Source organism: Rhincodon typus, chromosome 9, assembly GCF_021869965.1.
Source record: "Rhincodon typus isolate 14 chromosome 9, sRhiTyp1.1, whole genome shotgun sequence".
NCBI classification, from domain to species: domain Eukaryota; kingdom Metazoa; phylum Chordata; class Chondrichthyes; order Orectolobiformes; family Rhincodontidae; genus Rhincodon; species Rhincodon typus.
Window position 1 is genome coordinate 69883709 of NC_063340.1, and position 25000 is coordinate 69908708.

Sequence of the window (25000 nt, forward strand, 5' to 3'; positions counted from 1 at the left end):
ACCAAAATAATTATCCTCCTTGCCTACGGAAACACTTGAGTGAAGATGCCCAGAAGACTGATCCACTAACATTACATACTCCATGGCCCATTTGTTCTAGTACATGCTAAAAATATGACTACATTGTCATCCTTTTTGTCAGCAATTTTTGGGTCAGTTTCCTAATCCACCGGATCTGGATTTCTTGTTGTAATATACTTTCTTATCTGTTGGTCCAATCTTTGGTTTTTGCACTCTTCTTCCTCCTGCTAGGTTCTGATCATCATTTTCCTGATTGCTGCCTTGCTTTGTCTTCCCTATTTAGTTCATTTTTTTTTCTGCCCAAACATGGTCCCTCACCCCCACTATTTGTTTGAAAGCCCTCTCAATTGTCCTAGTTATGCAACACTTCAAGGCATGTCCTAGCATTGTTCAAGTGAAAAAGCTCCCACTTTCTTCACCTGGTTCATTTAAAATCTTGATTGAAGCAAAACAAGTCGTATGCCTTGTGTCATGATATCAGGACACAGGTATGCTATTAGTGGCTTCGCACTTCGACTATTGTGAGAAGCTCTGGGAATCAGACAAGGAAGTTACTGCAAGAAAAATTTGAGACAGATGAGAAACTGTTTCTTTGAGAGTCATGAGTCTGTTGGAATTCTGCTTACATGTTTTGAGAAAGTGTTAAAATATTTTTAAGGCAAAGGTAGACAGGTTCGTGATGAGCAAGGGGATAAGAGGTTATCTGTTATAGGTGGGAGTGTGGAGTAAGCTAAGAAGCCAATGTCTTATTAAATTATGATGCAGGTGCAAGTGACTAACATGTATGTTTATTAGAAGCTTAAAATATTCCTGTTATAATTTGAATCTGGTAGCAGATTCTGGTATTTCTGGACCTGCATCAGTTTTTTTGATGTTTGCACCACATGTTTTACAGTATCTGGCTCCACGTGCTATTCCTGCAAGTGGCCCAAGTGTTCCTCATGGTCTGGAGTTCACCTTTGTCCATTCTCAATCTAAATAGATGCAGCAATCTTAGTGGAACCCCTTTGTCTATACCAGCTACTAAAATGTATGGTAACATGTGAAATGATCATCTGATCCAGAGGAGGACTAGCTATAACTTGGAGCAGACTGAGTGTCAAACTTTGAATCAACAAATAGTGTCATACATATATATAAATAGTTCAATAGACAGTAAATGGTATACAATGTTGACTCTTGATACATAAAATAATAAACCATTATCATCTTCTCTCAATGTAGACTTTAATGAGGAGTTTATTTAGGCATGGCTGATCAAAGGGGTCTACAGCCAACCAATGAGCATATCCCATACTCAGTTATCGCCAATCAAAGCATTCAATCAAATCACAACCTTAACTATACCTCTTATTTAAACAATGCCATTGTTACCTAATGTCAAGTTTGCCTATGTAATTTATTATGTAAAATTGTGTGAACTTGCTGGCAATTCAAAGTAGAAGTTTAAAAATGCAATTCAGATAGAAGTCTTGTTTTTGCCACAGCTATTCATTGCACTTATCGTTATTACTTCTGTTTAATATTGAAGCACAACTGAAATAAATAGTTGAGCTGAATTTTTATATGTGACTTTAACAGTAGGTGATGGTGATGTTGTGATGAGAGACAAGAATGATAAGAGAGTGCGTTGTTTCTCCATGTTTGAATCCATGGATCCGCCTACAGGAATTCCATGCACTGGAACATTAAGGAAAAACCAGAGCAGTGAGGACCTTCTGCGGGAAATTCAGGTATAAATATTAATGTTGTTAAACTCTCTGTTTTATAGTGTAATGTAATTTTTAAAATTTGCATCATTCGTCATCAATCACATTGTGCAGTACAAATGACAGATCTTGATGTGAAGCATTTTTAAATTCTCTGCTATTTCTCCCCCTCCTTCTCCCCCCTCCTTTCCCAAAAGCCATCACCTGTTCCCTTTCCTGCTCCGATATTGCCTTCCTTCTCACACCCTACTCTGATACTTTCTCCTTCTATTGCCTCACTCCAGCTTATGACTGAGGGAGTATTTTATTACTGGCCCTGTAGGCCCCGCTATGCAAGTGATGACTTCTTTTCTGATTGATTGCCACAGATTGATTTTTGCAGTAGCATTTTGGCAAATTGGCACAGCATCTCTAGGTATTTTGAACACTGCCTTACTCCTGGCTGATTTTTGTTTTTTGCCCTTTCACATTAAACAACTTTTCTTTTTACTTTTCTGGCTTCTTCTGAATATAAGCTGTAATGATGGGAACATGCCTGAGTCATCCTTGCTGTGTCTTTTCATGGGATTAACGACCAACAAAAGAGCGAGTGTAACTGGAAAGAGTTAATTCATTACCAGCAGTTGCAGTCAGAAAAACTGGGGTCAGTTGTTATCTGAAATTTTTGAACTGTGAAGTACATTGACAAAATGAAGTGCAAATCCTTCAGATTGCATTGAACCTCACTGGAACATTGTGGAAGACCAATGTGTGAGACAGGAGTAAGATGGAGAACGAAAGTAATAGATGGTCGAAGCTCAGGGTCACTCAGAAGACTGAAGAGGTATTCTATAAAACGGCTCCATTTTTCATTTCAGTACCAACCCCGCCATCCCGCTGAATTAATTTAACATGACAGTGACAAAAGGGTTCCAACAGTAGAAGGCTTGAGGTAAGGGTAGGGTTGGAGAGATGTGTTCTAATGGTGTTGCACAAGGGTCAGTTTTGGGACCACAACTATTCATATTACATATTAAACATCTGGATGAAGGAGCTGAGTGCATTGTTGCTAAGTTTGCACGTGACACAAAGACAGGTGGAGGGATAGGTAGTGTTGAGGAAGCAGGGAGGCCACGAGAAGAGCAGGCAAAAAAAGCGGCAGATGGAATGCCATGTGGAAAGTGAGAGGTTATGCATGAGGAAGAATAGAGGCATAGGTTATTTTCTAAATGGGCTTTGGAAATCTGAAGCACAGAGTTTTGTGAGCCTTAGTTCAAGATTCTTTTAAGGTTAACATGCAGGACCAGTTGGCAGGTAGGAAGGCAAATGCAATGTTAGAATTCATTTTGAGATGTCTAAAGTACAAGAGCAGGGATGTGCTGCTGAGGCTGTACAAGGCTATGGTCAGACTGCATTTGGAGTTTTGTCCCAAGATGTGTAGGGTAGGTAGATTAGCCATGGGAAATGCAGGATTACAGGGATAGGATGGGTCTAGGTGGGCTGCTGTTTGGAGGGCTGACTTGAAGGGCTGAATGGCCTGCTTCCACAATGTAGGGACTCTGACTTTGACTTTGAGCCCCGTATCTAAGGAAGGATGTGTTGGTCTTGGTTGGGGTCCAGAGGAGGTTTGCAGAAATGATCATGGGAATAAAGGGCTAGTCATCTGAGGACTGTTGAGGACTCTGTATCTGAACTCAATGGAGTTTAGAAGAATGAGGGGCCATTTCATTGTAATTTACAGAATACTGAGAGGGCTGATTAGAGTGGACGTGGAGATGTTTCCAATGGTAGGAGAAACTAGGACTCGAGGACTCGGCCTCATAGTGAAGGGATGACCCTTTAGAACTGAGATGAGGAATTTCTTCAGCCAGAGAATGGTGAATCTGTGAGTCTCATTGTCACAGAAGGCTATGGAGTCCAAGTCATTGAGTGCATTTAAGACAGAGATAAATATGTTCTTATTCAGTAAGATGATCAAGGGTTACGGGGAGAAGGCAGGAGAATGGGGTTGAGAAGCATATCAGCCATGATCAAATGGCAAAGCTGACTTGATGGGCTGAATGGTCTAATTCTGCTCCTACCTCCTATGGTCTCTTTACACTGGGGATGGTAGGAGGTGAGGTTAAACAAGACCACAAGTTTGGTGTTCTGGTTCAACCTGTTAAGTGGCTTAAGGGGCGGGTCTATGACCAGGAGACGATTTTTCTGGCACATTAAGTGTCTAATTTGTGAGAAGCAAAATGATTTGGTTCTAACTGCAAGGTTTGGAAGTTCAATAAAAATATGAAATAATCCAGATCCTCATTTATCAAAATGTTTTAAGTTCTATTTTTATGTGAACTAATTTTATTCAATTTTGACTTTCAGGCAGCTAACAAGAATGTGGTTAAAGTACCACCCCCTGTCCCTTCTAAACCAAAACAGATTTCCTTACCTTATTTTGGACCATCTAATTTAGCTGCAATAGCAGAGAATAAGCCAGAATCCATCACACCAAAGTTACCTGGGAATGTCGGAACCTTCGTCAATAAACTGAAGCCAACCCAAACTTCAGGACCACAGCACTGTGCTTCAAATGTGCAAATTCATCCTTCTCCAGAGGCACCTCCTGCAGCTACCGTACGACCTTTCACCCCGCAACCATCTAAAGAGCCTCCACCCCAACCCCTGAAAAAACCAGAAACGGTGGCTGCTAGTTCTATTTACACGATGTACACACAACAACAGGCACCTGGCAAAAACTTCCAACAGGCTGTTCAGAGTGCATTGACCAAAGTGCAGACACGGCCTCAATTCACAAGCGGTAAGGAAGATTTCATTTAATATGAGAAATATTGGCTGTTTTGAATTGAAGTTCTAGATATTGTTGTTTTGATCATTCCATTGTAATCTGGTTTGAGAGGTGCAGTGCACTAGCATGTAATGTTCCCTTCTCCCATTTCCAAAGTTGTTAGTTCTAAACCATTGATTTTTGCCCTAAACTATTGATTTTTGTCCTAGGAGACGTGTAGTTTGTGTCTTCATGTTCACTGATAGTGCTGGGGATTGATACTTCCTGATTGGGAAGACAGTCAAGTGATATTTTTCTTGTTATTGTACTCCGACAGTTTTTGTAGCTCATGTCCAATAACTGAGTTTGTAGAAACCGAAAGAACTGCAGATGCTGTAAATCAGGAACAAAAACAAAGTTGCTGGAAAAGCCCAACAGGTCTAGCAGCATCTGTGAAGGGAAAAAACAGAGTTAACATTTCGGGTCCAGTGACCCTTCCTCAGAACAGAGTTTGTAGATTCAAAACCTCTTTGGACTAAGGAAATAAATAGTGAAGTGAAAATCTCCCCGTAAGATAGAAATTCTTTTAAAAAAGTTTTTTAATATCCCTATACTGTACACTGCTCAGATTTGAATTGTGGAAATGTTAAGGTGAGTTTGTCAGATAATTTTCACTTCTATATGGCAGACTGCACATAATGTTTGGACTCCATATGCAGAGCAACTTTCTCTAAGACTCCCTTTCCATCCAATGGCTCTAGGATGCTGTGTTGCACAGCCCCTCCACAAACAAGCATGACTGTTGTTTTGCCAGACTCTGATTCCCAAATCTAATTTAAGATGCCTCAAAATTTCCTCCATCTAAATATTGGGAAGACCATTTTTGATTTTTTTGACTTTAAAGACTTGATGATTTAATTCCCCTCCTAAAATTTAGCCAGACTGAATGAGTCTGCCTGGAACCTTCATATTCAACAGATGACCTTTTCTCCCACCCTTAATAAATTTGATCTTAGCCAAAAATCAGCTGCCTGGTTACTGTCCTGGATTAAAACCTAATGGTGCGTAATTTTCATGCTCACTGACATAAGGTTGGTTCCCTGTCCTCAATACATTGAATTTGACATATCCTGCAATCCCTCCACAATCTTCCGTTTATCTCTTGTTTTCTTTCTGTCTTCTAGCCTTGTGGACACGCCTTGCAGACTGTTTACTTCAGCTCTAGTATTTTTCTCAGTCAATAATACCATTCTCTTATCCACCCTACATTTTCACACAGGTGCCTATCAAAGTCACCATTAGATATACCATTGGGGTAATTTTTTGTCAGCATGCTTTTGTTTTCTTTGTAACTTGCTTTGTAAGTGGAATATCCTCATCATAGCAGTATAATGCAAGGCCGTAGCTCATAATCTCGATGCTATTTTGGGAAATACATTGTGAGAGACACCTTTTTTGCAGAATGGAACTGCAGCTTTTAGTCCACTGCTAACTCGTTTTGTTCAATTAAAGCTTGGACAGCCAACTTTCCGCAGTTGCTTTTCTTAAAGTCACCTGAACTCATAGGAAAATCTTTTCAACAGACTTTACAGCTTCTAAAACTCAAACTTTGTGCAAAAATGTACACTTCTAATCAAAACAAATTTTCAAATTACTAAAATAACTCCCTCCAGGACTAGTAGGAAAACAGATTAGACCAGTGTATTCATAATAGTTGAGTTTCGAATGATTTCATGTATCAGAAAAATTAAACACTTTCAATTTGAATTGAGCAAGTTTTATGCTGCTTTAAAACTGCGCAGTGCGGGTTGCATTATGTTTGTTACATTTTTCAATGCATGCTGTTTTGATCTTTGTTGATGAGTCCAAAACAGTTGTCAACTCCAGTGAAAGTATAACTGGGTTGTATGCTTTCCATATCCTGTTTACCAGAAGATTCTTCCTTTCTCAACTTAATGCCACTAATTGAATAATGTCACGATTATTCATAATTACTCAAATAAGGCCTTTGCTTTCTTCAGAATTCAACTTTCAATCGCTTTATTGCTAAAATTCTGAGTCTTGCGTGTCATTTCTAACAGCCATCTCCTTTGGACTACCATTTCCTACAGACTATTCAGTACGTTTGTTGTCAGGCTACAGTAGCCTCATAGTAATTTCCTTGTTGCTACTGCATCCACATGTCCATTTGAATCTTTGCAGTCTGGGTATAGATGCACACATCCAGCGGGGTTGATGCTATGATGAATTTACCACAGAGATACCTTCAGCCTGAGTTCCATCATCATTTCCAGTTTGGTCTTGGTCAGTCATCTTGTGTTTGTAGGGCTAATTTGCATTAAAACAAAATGAAATCTTGTCAATAGTATATTAATTTTTTTATTGGGATAGAAAGTGAAGTAGTCCTATCCAAAACTGGGATCAAAAACCTAAAGAACACAAACTGTAAAGGAATGAGAGGTGAGTTGGCCACGGTAGACTAGGCAACTTCACTAAAAGATATGAAGTGGTTTGGCAATTGTTAAAATCGAATGAATAACGTATTTGTTACAGCAGTTACAGTTCTTTTTGGGTGAAAGAACATAAAATGAAAAGTGGCCCAATCACAGTTAACAAAAGAAAAAAGAAGCAATTTAGAATTTAGTAAAGGAGGACAAAGAGGTAGTTTGAGAGAAAAATAACTTGCGAGAGTAAGCTTGTAAGGACGTAAAAACAATCTGCAAGAGCATCTATAAGTATGTAAGAAGATTATTAGTGGAGGAAAATGTAGGCTGGTTACAGTCTGAAATAGGAAAATTCATAGAGAACAAGAAAATGGGAGATTAATTAAGCAACTTACTTCTGTTCTATCTTCACAAAAGAAGGCTCAAAAGTTCCCAGAAATAATAGGGAAGTGAGGGTCTTTTAGAAAAGAGGAATTGAAGGAAATTAGTTTTAGTAAAAGAAATAGTGCTGAGGAAATTAATGGAACTGAAAGCTGATATGTCCCTAGGGCCTGAATTTACAAACTGTGGTACTAAAGGAGGTGGCCATGGGAATAGTTGGTGTATTGGTTGTCACCTTCCAAAATTATTTATATTCTGGAACATTCTTTGTAGATTGAGGAGTGGAAAATATAAAGCACTTTCTTTTTAAAAAAAAAAAGGAGGGAGAGAGGAAACGATTACAGACTGTTTATCCTGACATCAGTAGGAGGGGAAAATGCTGGAGTCGATTATAAAGGATATGATAACATTTAAAAAAGACCAAAGGTATTGCAAAAAGCCAACATAAATTTATGAGCAACAATTGTGTTTGACAAACCTACTGAAGTTTTGTTTAGAACATTTATCAATATGTGGATGCTCCTGCTAGAGAAGGACCAAAACTAGGCCTTTTGGGCAATAAGGGAGGGAAGGTGACTGAAGTAAAAGTGGGGGAACACTTTGTGTCTTAGCAATCATAACTCTATTAGTTTCAAAATGGTTACGGAAAAGGATAAGCCTTCCATAAAAGTTGTGTTTAATTGGACTAAGGCTAATTTTAATGGTATCAGACAAGAACTTTTCAAAGTTGATTGCAGCAGACTGTTTGCAGGTAAAAGGACATTTGACATGTGGGAGGCATTCAAGAGTATGATGATGAGAGTTCGGACAGACATTGTTCCTGTTGGAGTGAAGGGTAAGGCTGGTAAAATTAAGGGACAGTAGATGAATAAAGGTATTGAGCTTCTAGTCAAGAATAAGAGTATCTTCTTTTAGCTATGGACAACTTGGTTCAATTGAATCTTATTCAATATAAAGGGTGCAGGGGCATTCTTAAGAAAGAAATCAGGAATGCAAAGATGGGATATGAGATAGCATTGGCAGATAAGTTTAAGGATAATCCAAAGAGATTGTACAAATACATCAAGAGCAAGTGATTAAAAGGTGGGTAGGGCCTCTTGAAGCTCAATAAGGTAGTCATCCTGTTGAACCTCAGAAGATGGGAGAGATGCTAAATGAATATTTCGCATTAGTTTTTACTATGGAGAAAAATGGAGACTGGAGAATGTAGAGAAATAAATTTTGATATTATAAAAACCGTTCACCTTTCAGAAGAGGAAGATTGGGATGTCTTAGAATATAAAGGTGGATAAATCTCCAGCACCTGATCTAATGTATCATAGAATGTTGTAGGAAGTAAGGGAAGAAACTGTGAGATCCCTTGCAGAAATATTTGTATCATTTATAACTACGGGTGAGGTGCCTGGTAACTGGAGGGTGGCTAATATTGTACCTTTGTTTAAGAAAGGTTGTAAAGAGAAACTGGGGTACAGTAGACCTGTGAGTCTGACTTTGTGGGTAAATTGTTGGAGGTGATTAGAAAGGATTTATGGACATTGAGAGGTAAAGTTGATTTAGGATAGCCAGCATGGTTTTGTGCAAGAAAAATTTGTGTTTCACAAAGTTGATCGAGTTTTTTACGAAAAAGATTGATGATAGCAGAGCAGTAGATGTTGTTGATTTGGATTTTAGTGAAACCTTTGACAAGGTTCCGTATGGTAGACTAATTAATACAGTTAGGTCACACGGGACTCAGGGTGAGCTTGCCAGTTGATACATAATTCACTTAATGGCAGGAGACAGTGATTTTGGAGGGTTGCTTTTCGGGCTGGAGGCCTGTGACCGGCGGTGTTCCACGGGGATCGGTTCTGGGTCCTGTTTTGTTTGTCATTTATATAAAGGATTTGGATGACAATAAAGAAGGCCTCATTAGTAAGTTTATGGACGCTGCCACATTGGTGGCATAGTAGACAGTGAAGAAGGTTCTTTAAGATTAGAGGGATTTTGATCAAATAGGTCTGAAAAATGGCAGGTGAAGTTCAATCTGGATAAATGCAAGGTATTGCATTTTGGTCTAACAAACAAAGGTAGAGCTTGTACAATTGATGGTGGGGCCTTGGGTAGTGTTGTAGAACAGAGGAACCTAAGGGTGCAGGTACATAATTCTTTGATGTTTGCGTCACATTTGACAAGGTGGTTAAAAAGGCATTTGACACACTTGCCTTCATTGCTCAGTCCTTTGAGTATAGGAGTTGGGAAGTCATGTTGAGGTTGTACCGGACATTGGTGAGGCCTCTTCTGGAATACTGTGTCCAGTTCTGGTCAGCCACTTCCAGGAAGGATGTTATTAAGCTGGAGAGGATTCAGAAGAAATTTATCAGGATGTTGCTGGGTATGGAAGGTTTGGGTTATAAAGATAGGCTGGGACGTATGTCACTGGAGCATAGGAGGTTGAGAGGTGACCTGATAAAAAGCTCATAAAATAATGAGAGGTATAGATAGAGTTGACAGTAATTGTCTTTTCCCTTGGGTGGGAGATTGCAAGACAAGAGGGCACATTTTTGAAGTGAGAGGAGAGAGATTTAAAAAAGACACGAGGGGCAAATGTTTTTACACAGAGTTGTTAGAATATGGAATGAACTTCAAGGGAAATTGGTGGATGCAGGTACAGTTAAATGTTTAAAAGACATTTGGACAGGTACGTGAATAGAAAATGTTTGGAACGATATGGACCAGGAGCAGTCAAGTGGGACTAGTTTAGTTTGGGATTATGTTCGGCATGGGCTAGTGAGACCGAGGGGTCTGTTTCCATGCTGTATGACTCTATAACTAGTCGAATAGATGAGGGAAAGCTAGTGGGTGTGGTGTTTTTAATTTTCAGAAAACTTTTGATGTTCCACATTAAAGGTTGTTGTGCAAGATCAGAGCACTTGGTGTTGATGCTCGTATACTGCCATAGATTGAGAATTGGTTAGCAGACAGGAAGCAGTAGGAATGAATAGTTTGTTTTGGAATGTAATGAGTGACAAGTGGATTATTTGACCCCGCCCCCCCAACTATTCACAATATACATATATTAAAGATCTGGGTGAGCGAATTGAGTGTAATATTTTAAAATTTGCTGACAACACAAAACTAAGTGGGAGTTTGAGTGGTGAGGAGAACATAAAAGAGGCTTCAGGGCAGTTTAGACAAGTTGAGCAAGAAGAAAATGCAGTTTTACTTGACCAAGTCTGAAGTTATCCATTTCAGTTGCAAAACGAAATGGCAGTCTTACTTAAATATGATGAATTAGGAAATGTTAATGTAGAAATAAATCTGGGTGTCCTTGTACACCAGTCATTGAAAGCAAGCATGCAGATGCAGCAAGCAGTTAGGAAGGCAAGTAGCATGGTGGCCTTCATTACAAAGCCTGGAGCAGAGAAATTCTATTGGAGTTGTACAGGGCCTTGGTGAGAGCACACACCAGAAGTAGTGTGTGCAATTTTGGTCTCTTTACCGAAGCAGATATTTACGGCCAGTGTTTGCCAGACCGATTCCTGTGATAACAAATTTGCCTGTTCTGTGAGGAGAGATTGGGTCGATTGGTCTGTATTTGCTGGAGTTTAGAAGAATGAAAGGGGATCTCATTGAAACACACCATTCTGACAGGGCTGGATTGATTAGAACATAAGAACACAAGAACTAGGAGCAAGGATATGCAAGGATGATGTTTACCTGGCCAAAGAGTCCAGAACAAGGAGTTATGTTCACAGGATATGTGGTCGGCCATTTTGGATTGAGGTGAGAAAAAATTTCTTCACTTGGAGTGATGAATCTGTGAAAGTTTTGACCACAGAAGACTGTAGAGGCAAATGTCACTGAATATATTTAAGAAAGAAGTAGATCCATTTTTAGAACTGAAGGTGTCACAGGTTAATGGAGTGAGAACGTAAACATGATGTTGAGGTGAACGATCAGCCATTATAGTGAATGGCCAGCTGTATGTTCAAGCAGAATTTGCTATAGTAAAGTTTTGTATGTTTATATCCATATAAAAGTAGGAAATGATGGAAATGCTGCAGGTTAGCTCCCTTCTGTAAAGAGCAACAAGATGTTGTCTTTAGTATATTGGTAATATTGGATAAACAGCAGATTGATGGGGATGATTTCAGTATCACCCTTTTTCAACTAATTTGTAAGCAGAAAATTATTCAGTAAAAATTATTTCCAGTAAATGTTGAATCAAATTAATTTCAGCTGTTTCTCAATTTGTGTACCGTGTTGTTATTTTGTCAATTGCAGTGTATGGCAAACCAGTTATTCCTGGATCCTCTCAGAATTACACAGGCAGTCAGCATCAAAATGACCAGGAGATTAGTAGTATGTATTCAAAGAGCCAAGATAAACCAGATGGTCCTGATTCCGAGACTGATAATGCTGCATCTCCACCAGATCATTCGGAGACTGAACGCATTCCACGACCACTGAGCCCCACGAAGCTCCTGCCTTTCATGTACAATCCGTACCGAAATCAGAGTGATGCTGACTTGGAAGCATTAAGGAAAAAACTGTCCAATGCTCCTAGGCCACTGAAAAAGCGTAGCTCTATTACAGAACCAGAGGGACCAAATGGACCGAATATTCAGAAGCTGCTGTACCAGCGCACGACACTGGCTGCTATGGAGACTGCTAGCCCAATGCCATTCTATCAGCCAAAACCACCTGCTCTTTCATCTGCAGAAGTGAATGTTATAGATGAAAGCACAGATCTCAGTATTAAACAAGAGGAAGACACTACAGCTATAACAAATTTTCCTCTAGATCAGTCTGAACCAATTCTGAAGAAGGAAACTGAAGCCCTGGACACTGAGGAACATGTTTCATCTTCTCCTTGTGATTCTTCTTCTGTTCTGGAGGGTCAGATACCAACTTCTTCTGTGGAAGAGCACCAGAGTCAAGATAGCCCACACTCTTCAGAAGAATTAACAGAAGAATATCCCCCATACCCACCTCCTCCATATCCTGTTACTGGTGAACACGAGACTATAGGAGATGATAGTTTTAATATGCGTCCACCTGAAATTACTGGACATACCATCCTGCCACCTGTGAGTAGTCCATAATGTTAAGATTTTTATTGAAAATATGAAATCATAAATTGATCTTATTTGGATTTGCGCAAATAATTTTGAGATCTGTGCAGTTTGTATTTTTGACAGAGTGCTTTGTTTCTTTCACTTAAATTTCCCAAAATATTAAATCATCTTTCCAACTATCAAATGCTATTCAGTTCTAAATGTATGCTTATCTTTTAAAATAGTAATGTTTGGACAATAATAAATACAGACAGTGCTGGAGAAACTCAGCAGATCTGGCAGCATCTGTGGAGGAAGAAACTGTTAACATCTTGAGTTGGTGCGACTCTTTAGGGGAGGTTTGGGTTTGACCTGAGTTAATGTGCAAGCCAGTTCCATCTAGGATTAGAATAAGATAAGAGTTTTAGTCAATTTCATAAGCAATAGTTAGACTAGTCTTTTGTGATTAATTTTCATTATTCTTATTAAAGAAAATAGATTAAAAAGAGAATTAGTTCAACTGAATAAACATGCTGTCAGATGCTGATGCAGCAGACAGAGTTTCTGTGAAAATGCAATGTGGCTGAACCAGCATTACCCCGAGACACAGCAAATGGGGCTTAGACGAGGATGGAACAAAAACGGGCTTTGGCGAGGAGATAGCATGGCACTTAGGATGATAGGTGAGACCAGGGGTCTAAAGGACACTTTGCCAGTTTGGAATGTGTTTGTCTAAAACAGACTTTTCCGCAAGTCCAGTAACATAATGCTACTTTGGAGTTCTTTTTGGGTTAGATTCTCCCAACATTGGCTCAGTAGATGATCATTGAGCTGTACCTCAAAGGTCCTGAGATTATTTCATAAAATAACATGGAGTCTCTAAAGATACTGTACTCAATATGTTAACTGATTCTGTCTCCACAGATGCTGCCAGACCTGCTGAATTTCTCCAGTATTGTTTATTTCAGATATCCAGCATCTGCAGAATTTTGCTTTTATATTTTTGACTTCTTTGGCCACTAGTTATTGTTGTACTTCTTTCATTTATGTATAATATGCAAGGAGGTTTAATTGAATTGATCTTTTTGAAAATCGTGCCTTATTTTGGAATTCAGATATTGCTAGCATTGGTAAATTTTATTATCTTTAGCCTAACAATTTTTAAAAAATTAGCTTGTGATCTAATGATGCACGCATATGCGAATAGTCCATTCTTGCTTTGATGTTCTATATTACTTACAGCTTTAGCTTGAAAGGGAGAACAAAACACATGTTCTCATTTTGACGCAACATGGATAGATGTGTATTTTAGAAACATTGCTGATTTGAATTGCACTCACTGGTATATCTGAGATAGCTAGCTGCAGTGAAATTTATTAAGCCATTTTGTTCTATTGTAATTGGAGCACACTGGTGTTGCAGTAGAGATGGGGTCCAGGATAATTTAAAAATTGGCACCTTCTCAACTCTTTCTCAAACAGTTCATCTGATGTCCAAAGGAAATGAAGGAAAAAATTTCCTCCTTTTGTTATTTGCCCTATTTTTTTAACTTGTTTTTTTGAAACTATCTTTTCATTGTTACCATTTGGTCTTACCTTGGCTCTTTTACGAAACCATCATAGAATAACACAGCATAGAAACAGGCTCTTCAGCCCACTATGTCTCTGCTGACCAACAAACACTAAACCGCACTAATCCCATTTACCTGCACTTGGCCGATAGCCTACTGTGCCCTAGCATTTTAAGTACTTACCCACATGCTGCTTAAATGTTGTGAGAGTACTTGTCTCCACCCACCCTCTTGGGCAGCATGTTTCATATATCTACCACCCTCTGGGTGACACACAACTTTTCCTCCGTTCTCCATTTAACGACTTGCTCCTCACCTTTAGACTTATGCCCTCTGGCTTTAGAGACATCTGCTGTGGGGAAAGAGATTCTCACAATCTACCTCTGTCTATGCCTCTCGTGATTTTGTATACCTAAATCAGATCCTCCCTCTGCTCCAAGATGAACAAACCCGGCTTATCCAGTCTCTCTTCATAACTGAGATTTTTCATCCCAGGCAATATCCTGGTGAATCTCCTGTGCACCCTCTCCAGTGCAGTCAAATCCTTCCAGTAGCGTGGCAGCTGGAACTGCGCATAGTATTTCATCTCGACTAAACAAATGTTTTATGAAGTTGTAACCAGACTTGCTGTTGTGTTCTGTGCCCCAGCTAATGAAAACAAGCATCCCATTTGCCGCCTTCACCATCCCGTCTACCTTTGACATCTTTAGGAATCTGTGGACTTGTATACCAAGGTCCTTTGTGCCTTAGTACCCCCAAGGGATCTACCATTCATTGTGCATGTCTTTCCCTGATTAGACATCCCAGAATGGATCACCTTGTGCTTGTCAGTAGCCTGAGAATGTTACCCTCACTATCAAGACCACCACCAATTTTCATGTCATGTGCAAGCTTACTAATTGTAAAAATTGAAAGAACTGTGGATACGATAAAGAAACAAAAATAGAAGTTGCTGGAAACGCCTCCTGAGGAAGGGTCATCGTACCTGAAACGTTAACTCTGATTTCTCTCCACAGATGCTGCCAGACCTGCTGAGCTTTTCCAGCAACTTCTGTTGTTGTTCGTTATTAAATGTACCTACGTTCACATCCAATTTGTTGATGTAAATTACCAACAGCAAGGGTCCCAGTACCAAGCCCTGTAGTACACCACTGGTCACAAGCTTCCAGTTACAAAAACAGCCCTCCACCATGAGTCTTGGCCTCCTGTTCGTTAGCCAGTTTTGGATCCACTTTGCCAAATTGTCTTGGATTCCATGGGCTCTTAACTTCTGAACCAGCCTTCCATGTGGGCCATTGTCAAAGGCCTTACTAAAGTCCATGTAAACCGTATCAACAGCATTGCGCTTGGTATGTCTAGTAACCTTTTCAAAAATAACTTCAGAAGAGTATGATCAACACTGAGGCATTAAGTAGTGGAATCTCACTTATCTGCTATACCGGGATAAGTACGTAATTCTGCTATAACATATGTTTCATTAATGCAAGTTGACTGTAATACGATTGAATAGTGAACACTGTTTAGATAACGTGAACCTTCCGCTGTACAGGTACAGTGATTTCTCTATAACGTGATTTTCAATGGCGACTTTCTAAAGTGTGATTTTCTGTAGCACAAGTTTAGGCAAGAACGCAACTATTGCATTATTGGAGAACTACCTGTAATGGAATTTGACAGGTGATGGAGAATATGGCAAACTAAAACCATTAATGTAATGTAATATAGAATGGATCTTTCAGTCCAGTGATCATCCCATATAAATGTACAACCATACAATTATAAGTTGGAGACACAAGTCTGTAAAATACTTTAAATTGTTTTTGTTTTTCTAACTTATGGTATAGGACTTTTTGGATTATTCTTCATGTTTTTCTTTTACTTTAATATAAAGAATGCTCACTCATGACCAAAAGCATGGCATGGAAAACTGAATTTTATAAATTTGGAAATATTTTGTGTTCATTATCACATCCCAAGTTATTTTTATTATTCTTTAATGAGGACTGTCGTTGGCAAGGCCAGTAATTTATTGTCCATCCCTCTTGAACCGCTGCAGACCACGTGGTGTTGGTGCATCAAAAGTGCTATGAGTAAGTTCCAAGATAGTAATCCAGTGATAGTGAAGGAACGGCAACGTAGTCCCAACTCAGGGTGCTGTGTGACACGGAGGAGTAGCTGCAGGTGTTCTCATGATTCTCCTTTCCTCATGCAAATATAATAGGAATAGGAGCCACAATCACTGATCCATGCTTCATTTGCTTTCCAATTTGGTTGTTATCCCTTTCATGATTTTCAAAGATCACTGGGTAAACTGATCACTTGTGTTTTTTTTTCACCATCTCCTTCGCTAAAGTCTTTGAGTCACTGCCATGGTTTTAGAGGCAGTGACCGATCCCTGGTATATACCAAGATTCGTTCAATTATTCAGTCTTGTTTGATGGCACTCCTGTGAAGCACCTTCGGATGTTCTACTACAGTAAAGTTGCTGTATAAATGTAGCTGCTTTTTGCTGACCAAAGTAGAGAATGAAAGCATTATATGACAACATCACAGTCAAATCAAATCATATGCAATATTGGATGAGTCCTACACCTCCCACACTCTCTTCCAGCAGTGATCACTGAATAGTGATTGCATTTGTAAATACCCTGGCAGATTGTTTACCCCTTTTAAATTTGGGCTTATAAGGTGCATTCTTTCGTTGCCAATCCTAACTCAGACCAAAAGTCTATTCAGACCTCACTAACCTATATGGCTCAATTTTCGAATGTGAGTTTCTTGAGCTATTTGGGCAAGATTGGGCATACAATGGCACAGCGGTATCATTAATGGACTTGTAATCCAGAGACTCAGGTAATGCTCTAACAATTTGGATTCAAATCCCACCGTGGCAGATGGTGAAATTTGAATTTGAAAAAAATCTGGAATTAAACAAAAATTTAATTTTAAAAAAAATCTGATACATTCAAGTTCTATCAGAAGGAAATACCTGGTCTGCCCACATGTGATTCTAGATTCCCAACAGTGTGGTTGACTTTCAGCTGCCCTTTGAAATGGCCTAGAAAGCCATTCAATTGTAACAATTGCTACAAGTCAAAAAAAAGAAGCTCGACAGACCACCTGACGTTGACTTCGTCACCGGAAATGACGACAACAGATATAGTCCTGTCAACCCTGCATAGTTGCCTTTCCTTACTTCTGGCAGCTAGTACTAAAATTGAGAGAACTATCTCTCCGACTAATTAGTCAAGCAGTGTTCTGCTATTCAGTACAAACTATGGTTCCATTGAGAAAGATTGACTGACTGTCCTAGACAGCATCATCACCATCCCAGCAAAGGTGTAATGGTATACAGTCAGGATGGAGTTACCCTTGGCATCATCAACATTGACTCTGGACCCCATCCAGTCTCATGTCATCAGGTCTAAGACGTGTAAGGAAACCTTTTTCCAATTACATCTTTGCACTTGCCACTTGCCCACCTTTCCTGTATTAATGATTGAGTGCTCCTTTGTGTTGAGCACCAGTTGGAGGAGGCACTGACAGTGGCAAGGATGCAGAATGTACTTTGGGTTGACAACTTCCATGACCATCGCTGAGAGTGGCTTAGCAGCACCAATAGTGATGGAGCTGGTAAGAGTTCTAAAGGGCATTGCTGTTAGACTGGATGTGCAGCAAATGGTGAAGGCACCAACAAGCGAGAAATACGTACTCGGCCTCATCACCAATTTTTCTGCCACAGACACAACTGTCCTTAACAGTTTTGGTAAGACTGACCATCATACCGTCCTTGTGGAGATGAAGCATTATCTTCCCATTATGGATACACATGAATGTGCGGTGTGGCAATAACATCCTGCTAGATGGGATACATTTTGAATAGATTAAGCAACTCAAAACTAAATGTTCATGAAGCGTTGTGGGCAACCTGCTTTGTGCAGATTTGCACTGAGACAGTCTGCAACCGCATATCCCCACTCTAGTGTTACCAAGTTAGGGAATCTATCCTGCTTCAATGAAGGGTGCACACGAGCATCCCAGGACCAGTACCAGGCATATGTGAACGTAAGGTGTTAGTCTGGTGAAGATGCAGCATACATCTACTTGTGTGGCAAACAGCATAAGCAACAAGTTCTGGGCAGGGCTAAATGATTCCACAACCAACAGATGAGATCTTAGCTCGCCAGTTTTGCAATATTCAGTCATAAATTGTTGTGGAGAATTATACAACTCACTGGAGGGAAGGCTCTATGAATAACCCCATCCCAATTTATGGGTAACCCCAGCACATAAGTGCAAAAGAAAAGACTGAAGAATTTGTACCAAATGTCAAGCCGGAAGTGCTGAGTGGGTGATCAGTTTCAGCGTCCTCTAGAGCTATAGGCTCTGACAATATTCTGACAAAAGGATTGAGGATTTCTGCTCAGAACCTGTCATGTCCTAGTCATCTTGTTACAGTACAGCTATGTTGCTGATACTACCTGACAATGTGGAAATTTTTCCAGTTATGTCCTATCAAGCAGGATGGACTTAATTACCAGCTCAGTAATGGTCAGTTTGATTTCTGCCAGGGCCACATGGCTCCTGACCTCATAGTCTCTGTTCGTAAATGAACAAAAGGGAGGGGAAGTGAGAATGATCGCCCCTGACATGAAGGCCTCATTTGACTGACTGCAGCGTCAATGGACACTAGCAAAATTAGTGTCAGTGGGAATTTGGGGGAAAACATTCTGCTAGTTGGAGTCATACCCAACACAAAGGAAGATGGTTGTGTCTTTTGGAGACCAGTCATTTCAGCTTAAGGTCATCTCTGCAGGAGAGCCTCAGGGTAGTTTTCCTGGACTAAATCATCTTCAGCTGCTTAATTGATAACTTTCTCTCTGTTATAAGATCAGATATGGTGATGTTAGCTGATGATTGGTCCTAAACATTACACATTCATAACACCTCAGATACTAAAGCAGACCATGCCCAAATGCAGGAACCCAGGACACATCTAGGCTTGGACAGTAATGTGGCAAATAATGGTGCCATACAAGTACTAGACAATGACCATTACCAACCATAGAGAATCTAACCAGTGCCCCTTAACATTCAATGACATTACCATTGCAGAATCCCACACCATCAACATCCTGGGGTTAACATTGAGTAGAAACTAAACTGGACTAAGCATATAAATACTGTAGCCAAAAGAACAGGTCACAGGCTCTCAATCCTTCATCTCTTGATTCCCCAAAGCCTGTCCACCATCTCCAAGAGAAGAGTGTGATGGACTTAGTACAGCTCCAACAAAACTGAAGAAGCTTGACAACATCCAGGAAAAAGTTGCTTGCTTGACATCATTTCCAAAAACAATCACTCGCTCAACCACTGGCACATATGCACTGCAAAAATTTACCAAGGATTGTTCAGACAGCACCTTCAGAATCCACAACCATTCCCATCTAGGAAGACAGGACAGCAGTTACATGGGAAAATTTACAAGTTCCCTCCAAGGCACTCACCATCCTGACTTGGGAATATATCACCATTCCTTCACCTTTACTGAATCAAAATCCTGGAACTCCTTCCCTAATAGCACTGTGGGTGTATCTACACCAAATGAACTACAGCAGTTCAGAAAGGCAGCTCACCATCACCACAACTATCTGAAGGGCAACAAGGGATAGGCAACTGTGGTTGGCCCAGCCAGCAAAGCCCATATCCCCTAAGGAAATAAAGAAAAGCTCCTCAGTGACCCTTACTTGTGCTTTTGGTTATTGCTAAGCATCCAATATTATGCCTTGCACTAGATCTTTTGGGCAACAGTATAGTTCATTGCTTAGTTGTTCATGTCCCAATATTTATTTTATTTTTTGTTGATTTTAGGGAAAGAGGACAAATCTGAAAAAGTTGGGCTCGGAACGCATTGGTCATGGAATGAGGGTTAAGTTCAATCCTCTAGCGCTATTGCTTGATTCTTCTCTGGAGGGTGAATTTGATTTAGTCCAGCGCATCATTTATGAGGTATGTTAGGATCTTTGTTACTTGATGTAAAGTGTGTTTAAATTTTTATTTCATCTAGTTTTACTGGACCTGGGACAATTTGAAATGAAATCCAGGAAAAGGGCTTTCTTTTATTCTTAGGGTGGAGGAGTTCTGCTTAGTGGCTGCAAAGTTGCGGTTATGACAGAGGGTGTGGGGGCAAATGCGAAGGGTCCACAACCTTAACTCTACCCTTCGGGTAATTTATTTAGTTCCTGTCCCAGCTATTCCTTTAAAGGGCAACTGCCCACTCCTTGGAACTGCTGGCTAATGACAAAGTTGGCAGATTAACAGTTTTGGCATCACTGCCAGAGCCTGAGGTCATTGCTGGGACTGCACCTTGAAGTGGAGGATGCCAAAGAAAAATGCCATCCCCCTGCCCCCCCCAACCAAACAAGACAGGGCAGAGGGTGTTACTGAAGGCATGTCAGACTGTTGCCATAGAATCTTCTGTGAACTAAAGATGCCAGAAGAGACCCGAAGCCTGAACCACCACAGTTAATGATGGTCTCCTGACCTTTGGACAGCTCAACCACCATTTGTAATGTGCCAACAACAGCAGGAAGAGGCCGTAAGGGCAGCCATCTCCACTTTCTTGCTGCTGGTGAAATGTAATGGTAGCAGAAAGGTGATGGAAGCTTCACTCCTACCCATGATATTTTGCAGCCTCTCACTGTGTCCACAAAGGGCTGGAAGAACTCAGCCCATTCTTTATATTTTATGCTTGATAATTTTCCACCAAGCATTATTTGCATGTGAATCTTTTACCCCTACTTGACAGAATAAGCAGCAGTGTGGGCAATTCGATTTTAAATGAACTTAAAGCACATAATTGCTTTAATTTTTGGAGAAACTGTAAACTACATGCCAGTTTTTCAGAGTGGATTTTCAAAATATTAAAGGACTCGGAAAACAGTTGCTGAGTATTGACTTTATTTCCAATTTATTTCAAGAATTCTGTATCTGGACAAGGCAGATGTCTCTAACTTTTGGTTGAATAGTATTGGAAATTGTTCTAGATGTCATGTATGTAACCTAGCAACACTGCATTTGTTATTAAGGGAAGTGGTTGTACCATCTGCCAGTTTTTTTTTTTCATGAATGGTTTAAAAAATCAGCCCATTATTGTTTGTAATCTGCTGGGGTTTTTTTATACAGGTGGAGGATCCTAGCCAACCAAATGATGAAGGAATTACAGCCCTACATAATGCTGTCTGTGCAGGTCACACAGAAATTGTGAAGTTCTTAGTACAGTTTGGGGTGAATGTTAATGCAGCAGATAGTGATGGATGGTGAGTTGCAACATAAATATGGTTGAAGTTTGTTGAGTCACATGGTTATTTAATTCCAAATGCATATTAGCAACTTTTTGTGCAATAACTGGTGGATGTTTTTTCAATGAATTGAGGGACCGTTTCTCAAAATTCTTACTTCTCACAGAACTCAATAGCTTAACAGAATTGCATCGAATTCCTCGACAATAGGTCGTGTTTCAAGATAATCCTACAGAATATGGTTCATGAAATAAACTTGGGGAAAATAGTTCTTTCAGTTATTGCATACGATTGGAGTTTTCCTTTAGTTATTCTCTCACACGTCCCATTCGTTTTATGGTTACAATTGATGCAAAATTGACCATTATGAACAGATGGTGGCCTTGTTTCATAAATAGATTCATAGTCAGATTTACTGAACAAAGACAACACAAATTTTTTCCTTGTTAATCAAGTCGTCTCCTGACACATTCGTGATGTCTGTTCGTTGTTGAAAATGTACGTAAGTAATTTTTATGCACTATTAACATTTTGAGAAAACATGTAACATGGTTTAAATGCCTGTTTCTACTATTAAACAATTCCGGATAATAAAACCCACATTTTAATAGTTAGATGCATAGACGCCAACTGTTGATGCTTAAAAGTTGATTTTTCCAATGGATCCACAGTTGTACTTTTTTTAGATTTGTTCCTCGGTATGCACGTCAAATTTGGTAGGAGAACTAAAAGCTTGTTTCTCTAAAATTGTAATTTAACCTGTGTACCTAAGGCTGCCTTATTTTCAGTGTACATTGTCAAAAATTGTGGAGTATTTAATTTAATCATGTAAACTTTTTGATTCTCATTTTGGGGGAGAAAATAAAAACCACCAACATTTGAGCTCATTAGTTGCATGCTTTTCACAAAGTTTTATGTTTGTCCAAAACACACACCATTCGGTTAATCGGCTGTATTACAAGTGTACTTAAGAGTTCCAGTTCCACTTGTTCTTTGCAAGGATGTGTGCTCTTCCGTTACTCCGACAGGTTTTCTATTGAAATGGAATTGTTCAAATGTTGTGAAGCTAAAAGCCTATTCTTTTGTCTTGAAGTACTGTCTTCTGCAGTTAATTACTGAATCACCTTTAAATAGCAGTTTAAGTTTCTATGCTCTGTAACTTCAAGGACAAACCCCTACTTTGTCTTGACTTGTAAGAAAAATACAGTGTAGCCTAAACGTAGATATATTTGCACTCATAAAAATATTAACGAAAAATATTCAAATTAGGTTAAAGTAAGTGATCTCATAGTCAAAGTTATACAGTACAGATTCTGACATGGCAAAAAAAGCTTAATATAGGAGCATGACGCCATATGTTTGGGATTTGGAGATTGCATATAATTCGCTATGAAGAACTGACGAGACACTGGTCAGATTATTACCAAGCTGAATAAATGAAGTGCAGGGTTAGATCAAAAAAAAGGATAAAAGGAGCAAGGTAGACTATTAAATAGATTATCGGACTAACACAAAAGAAACTCCAAAAGTCTCTCATAATTTGCAATACAGTAAAAAGATTGTCACAAGAAGAGTAGGGTGGTTAGGGATCTGAAAGAAGATCACTTGTGGATACAGAGAACAGTGCTGAATATTAAATGAATACTTTAAAGTCTTATCAAGAGTTGAACATGTCTACACCCAAACTGTAACAATCAACTTCAGACCTTCTGATGGAGGCAAGTTGAAACAGCTGAAAGTGTTTGGCCATAGGGTGACCAATCTTTTAAGCGCTCCTTTCTTTGTTTATCCTATCCAGTGTACCAACTGTCTCCTCCTTTACTGGTACATCGACATTATTGTTTGCTCTCATAAAGACGTAACTGGACTAGCTATATAAGTATCGTGGTCGAGAGCAGGTCAGAAGTAACACTCCTCCTAACTCCACAAAGTCTGTTCACCATCTACAAGGTACAAGTCAGGAGTATGATCACATTCTCCCCACTTGCCTGGATGAGTGCAGCTCCAACAACACTCGAAGCTTCACGCTATCCAGGACAAAGCAGCACCCTAATTGGCACCTTACAAGCATTTAATCCCTCCACCACCGATACATTACATTAGTGTGTACCATCTACAAGATGCACCTTCAAAGGCACCTTTCGAAACCTGCAATCTCTGCCATGTGAAGCATAAAGATAATCCAGTGCATGGGAACACCACCACCAGCAAGTTCCCTTCCAATTCACACACTATCCTGCCTTGGAAATGTGTTGCCATTCTCTTTGGTTGCTGGGTCAAAATCCTGAAATTCCCTCCCTAACAACATTGTTGGTATCCCTATATCACAAGAACTACAGTGATTCAAGAAGATAGTTCACCTTCCTGCAGAAATATAGGGATGGCCAATAAATCCTGGCTTAGCCAACAATATCTATATCCCACGAACAAAAATGAAGGTGGAAGAATCCGATTGGATCCATCCTAGGTATGTGAGAGACGTAAGGGTAGTGATTGCAAGGTCTCTAGTAACAATCTTCGAGTTTTTCTTGAATTTGAGAATGTTGCCAAGCCAGTAGAGGATTTTAAATGTTAAGTCCCTGTTCAAAAACAGGAGGTAAACCTAGCAATGACCTGTCAGTCAGCCTAACATCAGTGAATGGGAAACTTTCAGAGATCATCCAGGGCAAAGTCTGAAAATAAAAGCCGTCAAGTTTTGCCAGAGGCAAATTGTGTTTGAGCGGCTTGATAGAATTCATTTGAAGCAACTGAAAGGATTAATCAGAGCAAGGTGGTTCTCCATGGTATACGTGGACTGAAGTACCAGATGATTGGCAATTTAAAACATTGTAATTAAAGAGTCAGTGACCTGATATAAAATTGACAAAGGGTGAAAAAGAATAAGGTAGTAGTGTCCTCTTATGTTTCAGACCAGAAGGAATTTTGAAGTAATGTTTCAATGAGGTGATCTGGAATGAATGGCAGTATGGTGGAAGTAGATTCAACGATAACATTGAAAAAGAAATTGGGTATATACATGAAGTTTTCTTTCAGGGCTATTGGGGATAAAAAGCAGGAGAGTAGCATTAATTGGATCGAGCCACCCTATGCACAATGGGCACTCTGTGCATCACTCTGATTAGGAATAATTCAATATGTCTCACCTGATGATTCCAGTTGCTGTTCATGATGGCTGTGGTAAGAACCCTGACCAACCTTCCTATTCTTCCAGATTGAGCAAAAGCTTGTGACAAAAATGAATCTTTAAAACATGTTTGATTTTACTAAATGCCACTAACTTTCGATTTCCTTCTTTAGGACCCCTTTGCATTGTGCAGCCTCCTGTAATAATGTGCAAGTTTGCAAATTCCTTGTTGAATCTGGGGCAGCAGTATTTGCTACAACCTACAGTGATCTGCAGACTGCAGCTGATAAATGTGAGGAAATGGAGGAGGGCTATATCCAGTGCTCACAATTTCTATATGGTATGTGTTGTGGTATTTGGTGGAATGTTACTTGCGCATAATATGAAAATGTCAATGTACTGGAATGCTGTTCTTGTGTTTATATAAATAGTATTTGCAGAATTTCTTAGTCCTTTTGTATTCATACAGACTTAAATTTGAAAACCAGAACTTGAATTTGATGACATATACACTTTGCTAAACATTAAGATTATACTAATTACACTTTACCTTCAATAGGCAAAGTTATTGAAGAGCCATTGTGCAGCAGAAAAGTTCATAAGAGTTTGAAAGTAGTGGTACCTGTGCAATCTCCCATCAGGTGTACCCAATATAATAATCATCA

At 39.5% G+C, this 25000-nt stretch overlaps 1 protein-coding gene across 1 annotated transcript in view; it reads left to right on the top strand.

The window, feature by feature from the left end:
• The window catches only part of LOC125484075 (apoptosis-stimulating of p53 protein 2-like), a 26707-nt gene that overhangs the window by 935 nt on the left and 772 nt on the right, over window positions 1-25000 (top strand). The window contains exons 2-7 of the mRNA XM_048601343.1: window positions 1606-1754; window positions 4077-4512; window positions 11568-12373; window positions 19782-19919; window positions 21096-21229; window positions 24509-24675. Coding sequence (XP_048457300.1) covers window positions 1606-1754; window positions 4077-4512; window positions 11568-12373; window positions 19782-19919; window positions 21096-21229; window positions 24509-24675 — 1830 coding nt within the window. The remainder of the gene's footprint in view (window positions 1-1605; window positions 1755-4076; window positions 4513-11567; window positions 12374-19781; window positions 19920-21095; window positions 21230-24508; window positions 24676-25000) is intronic.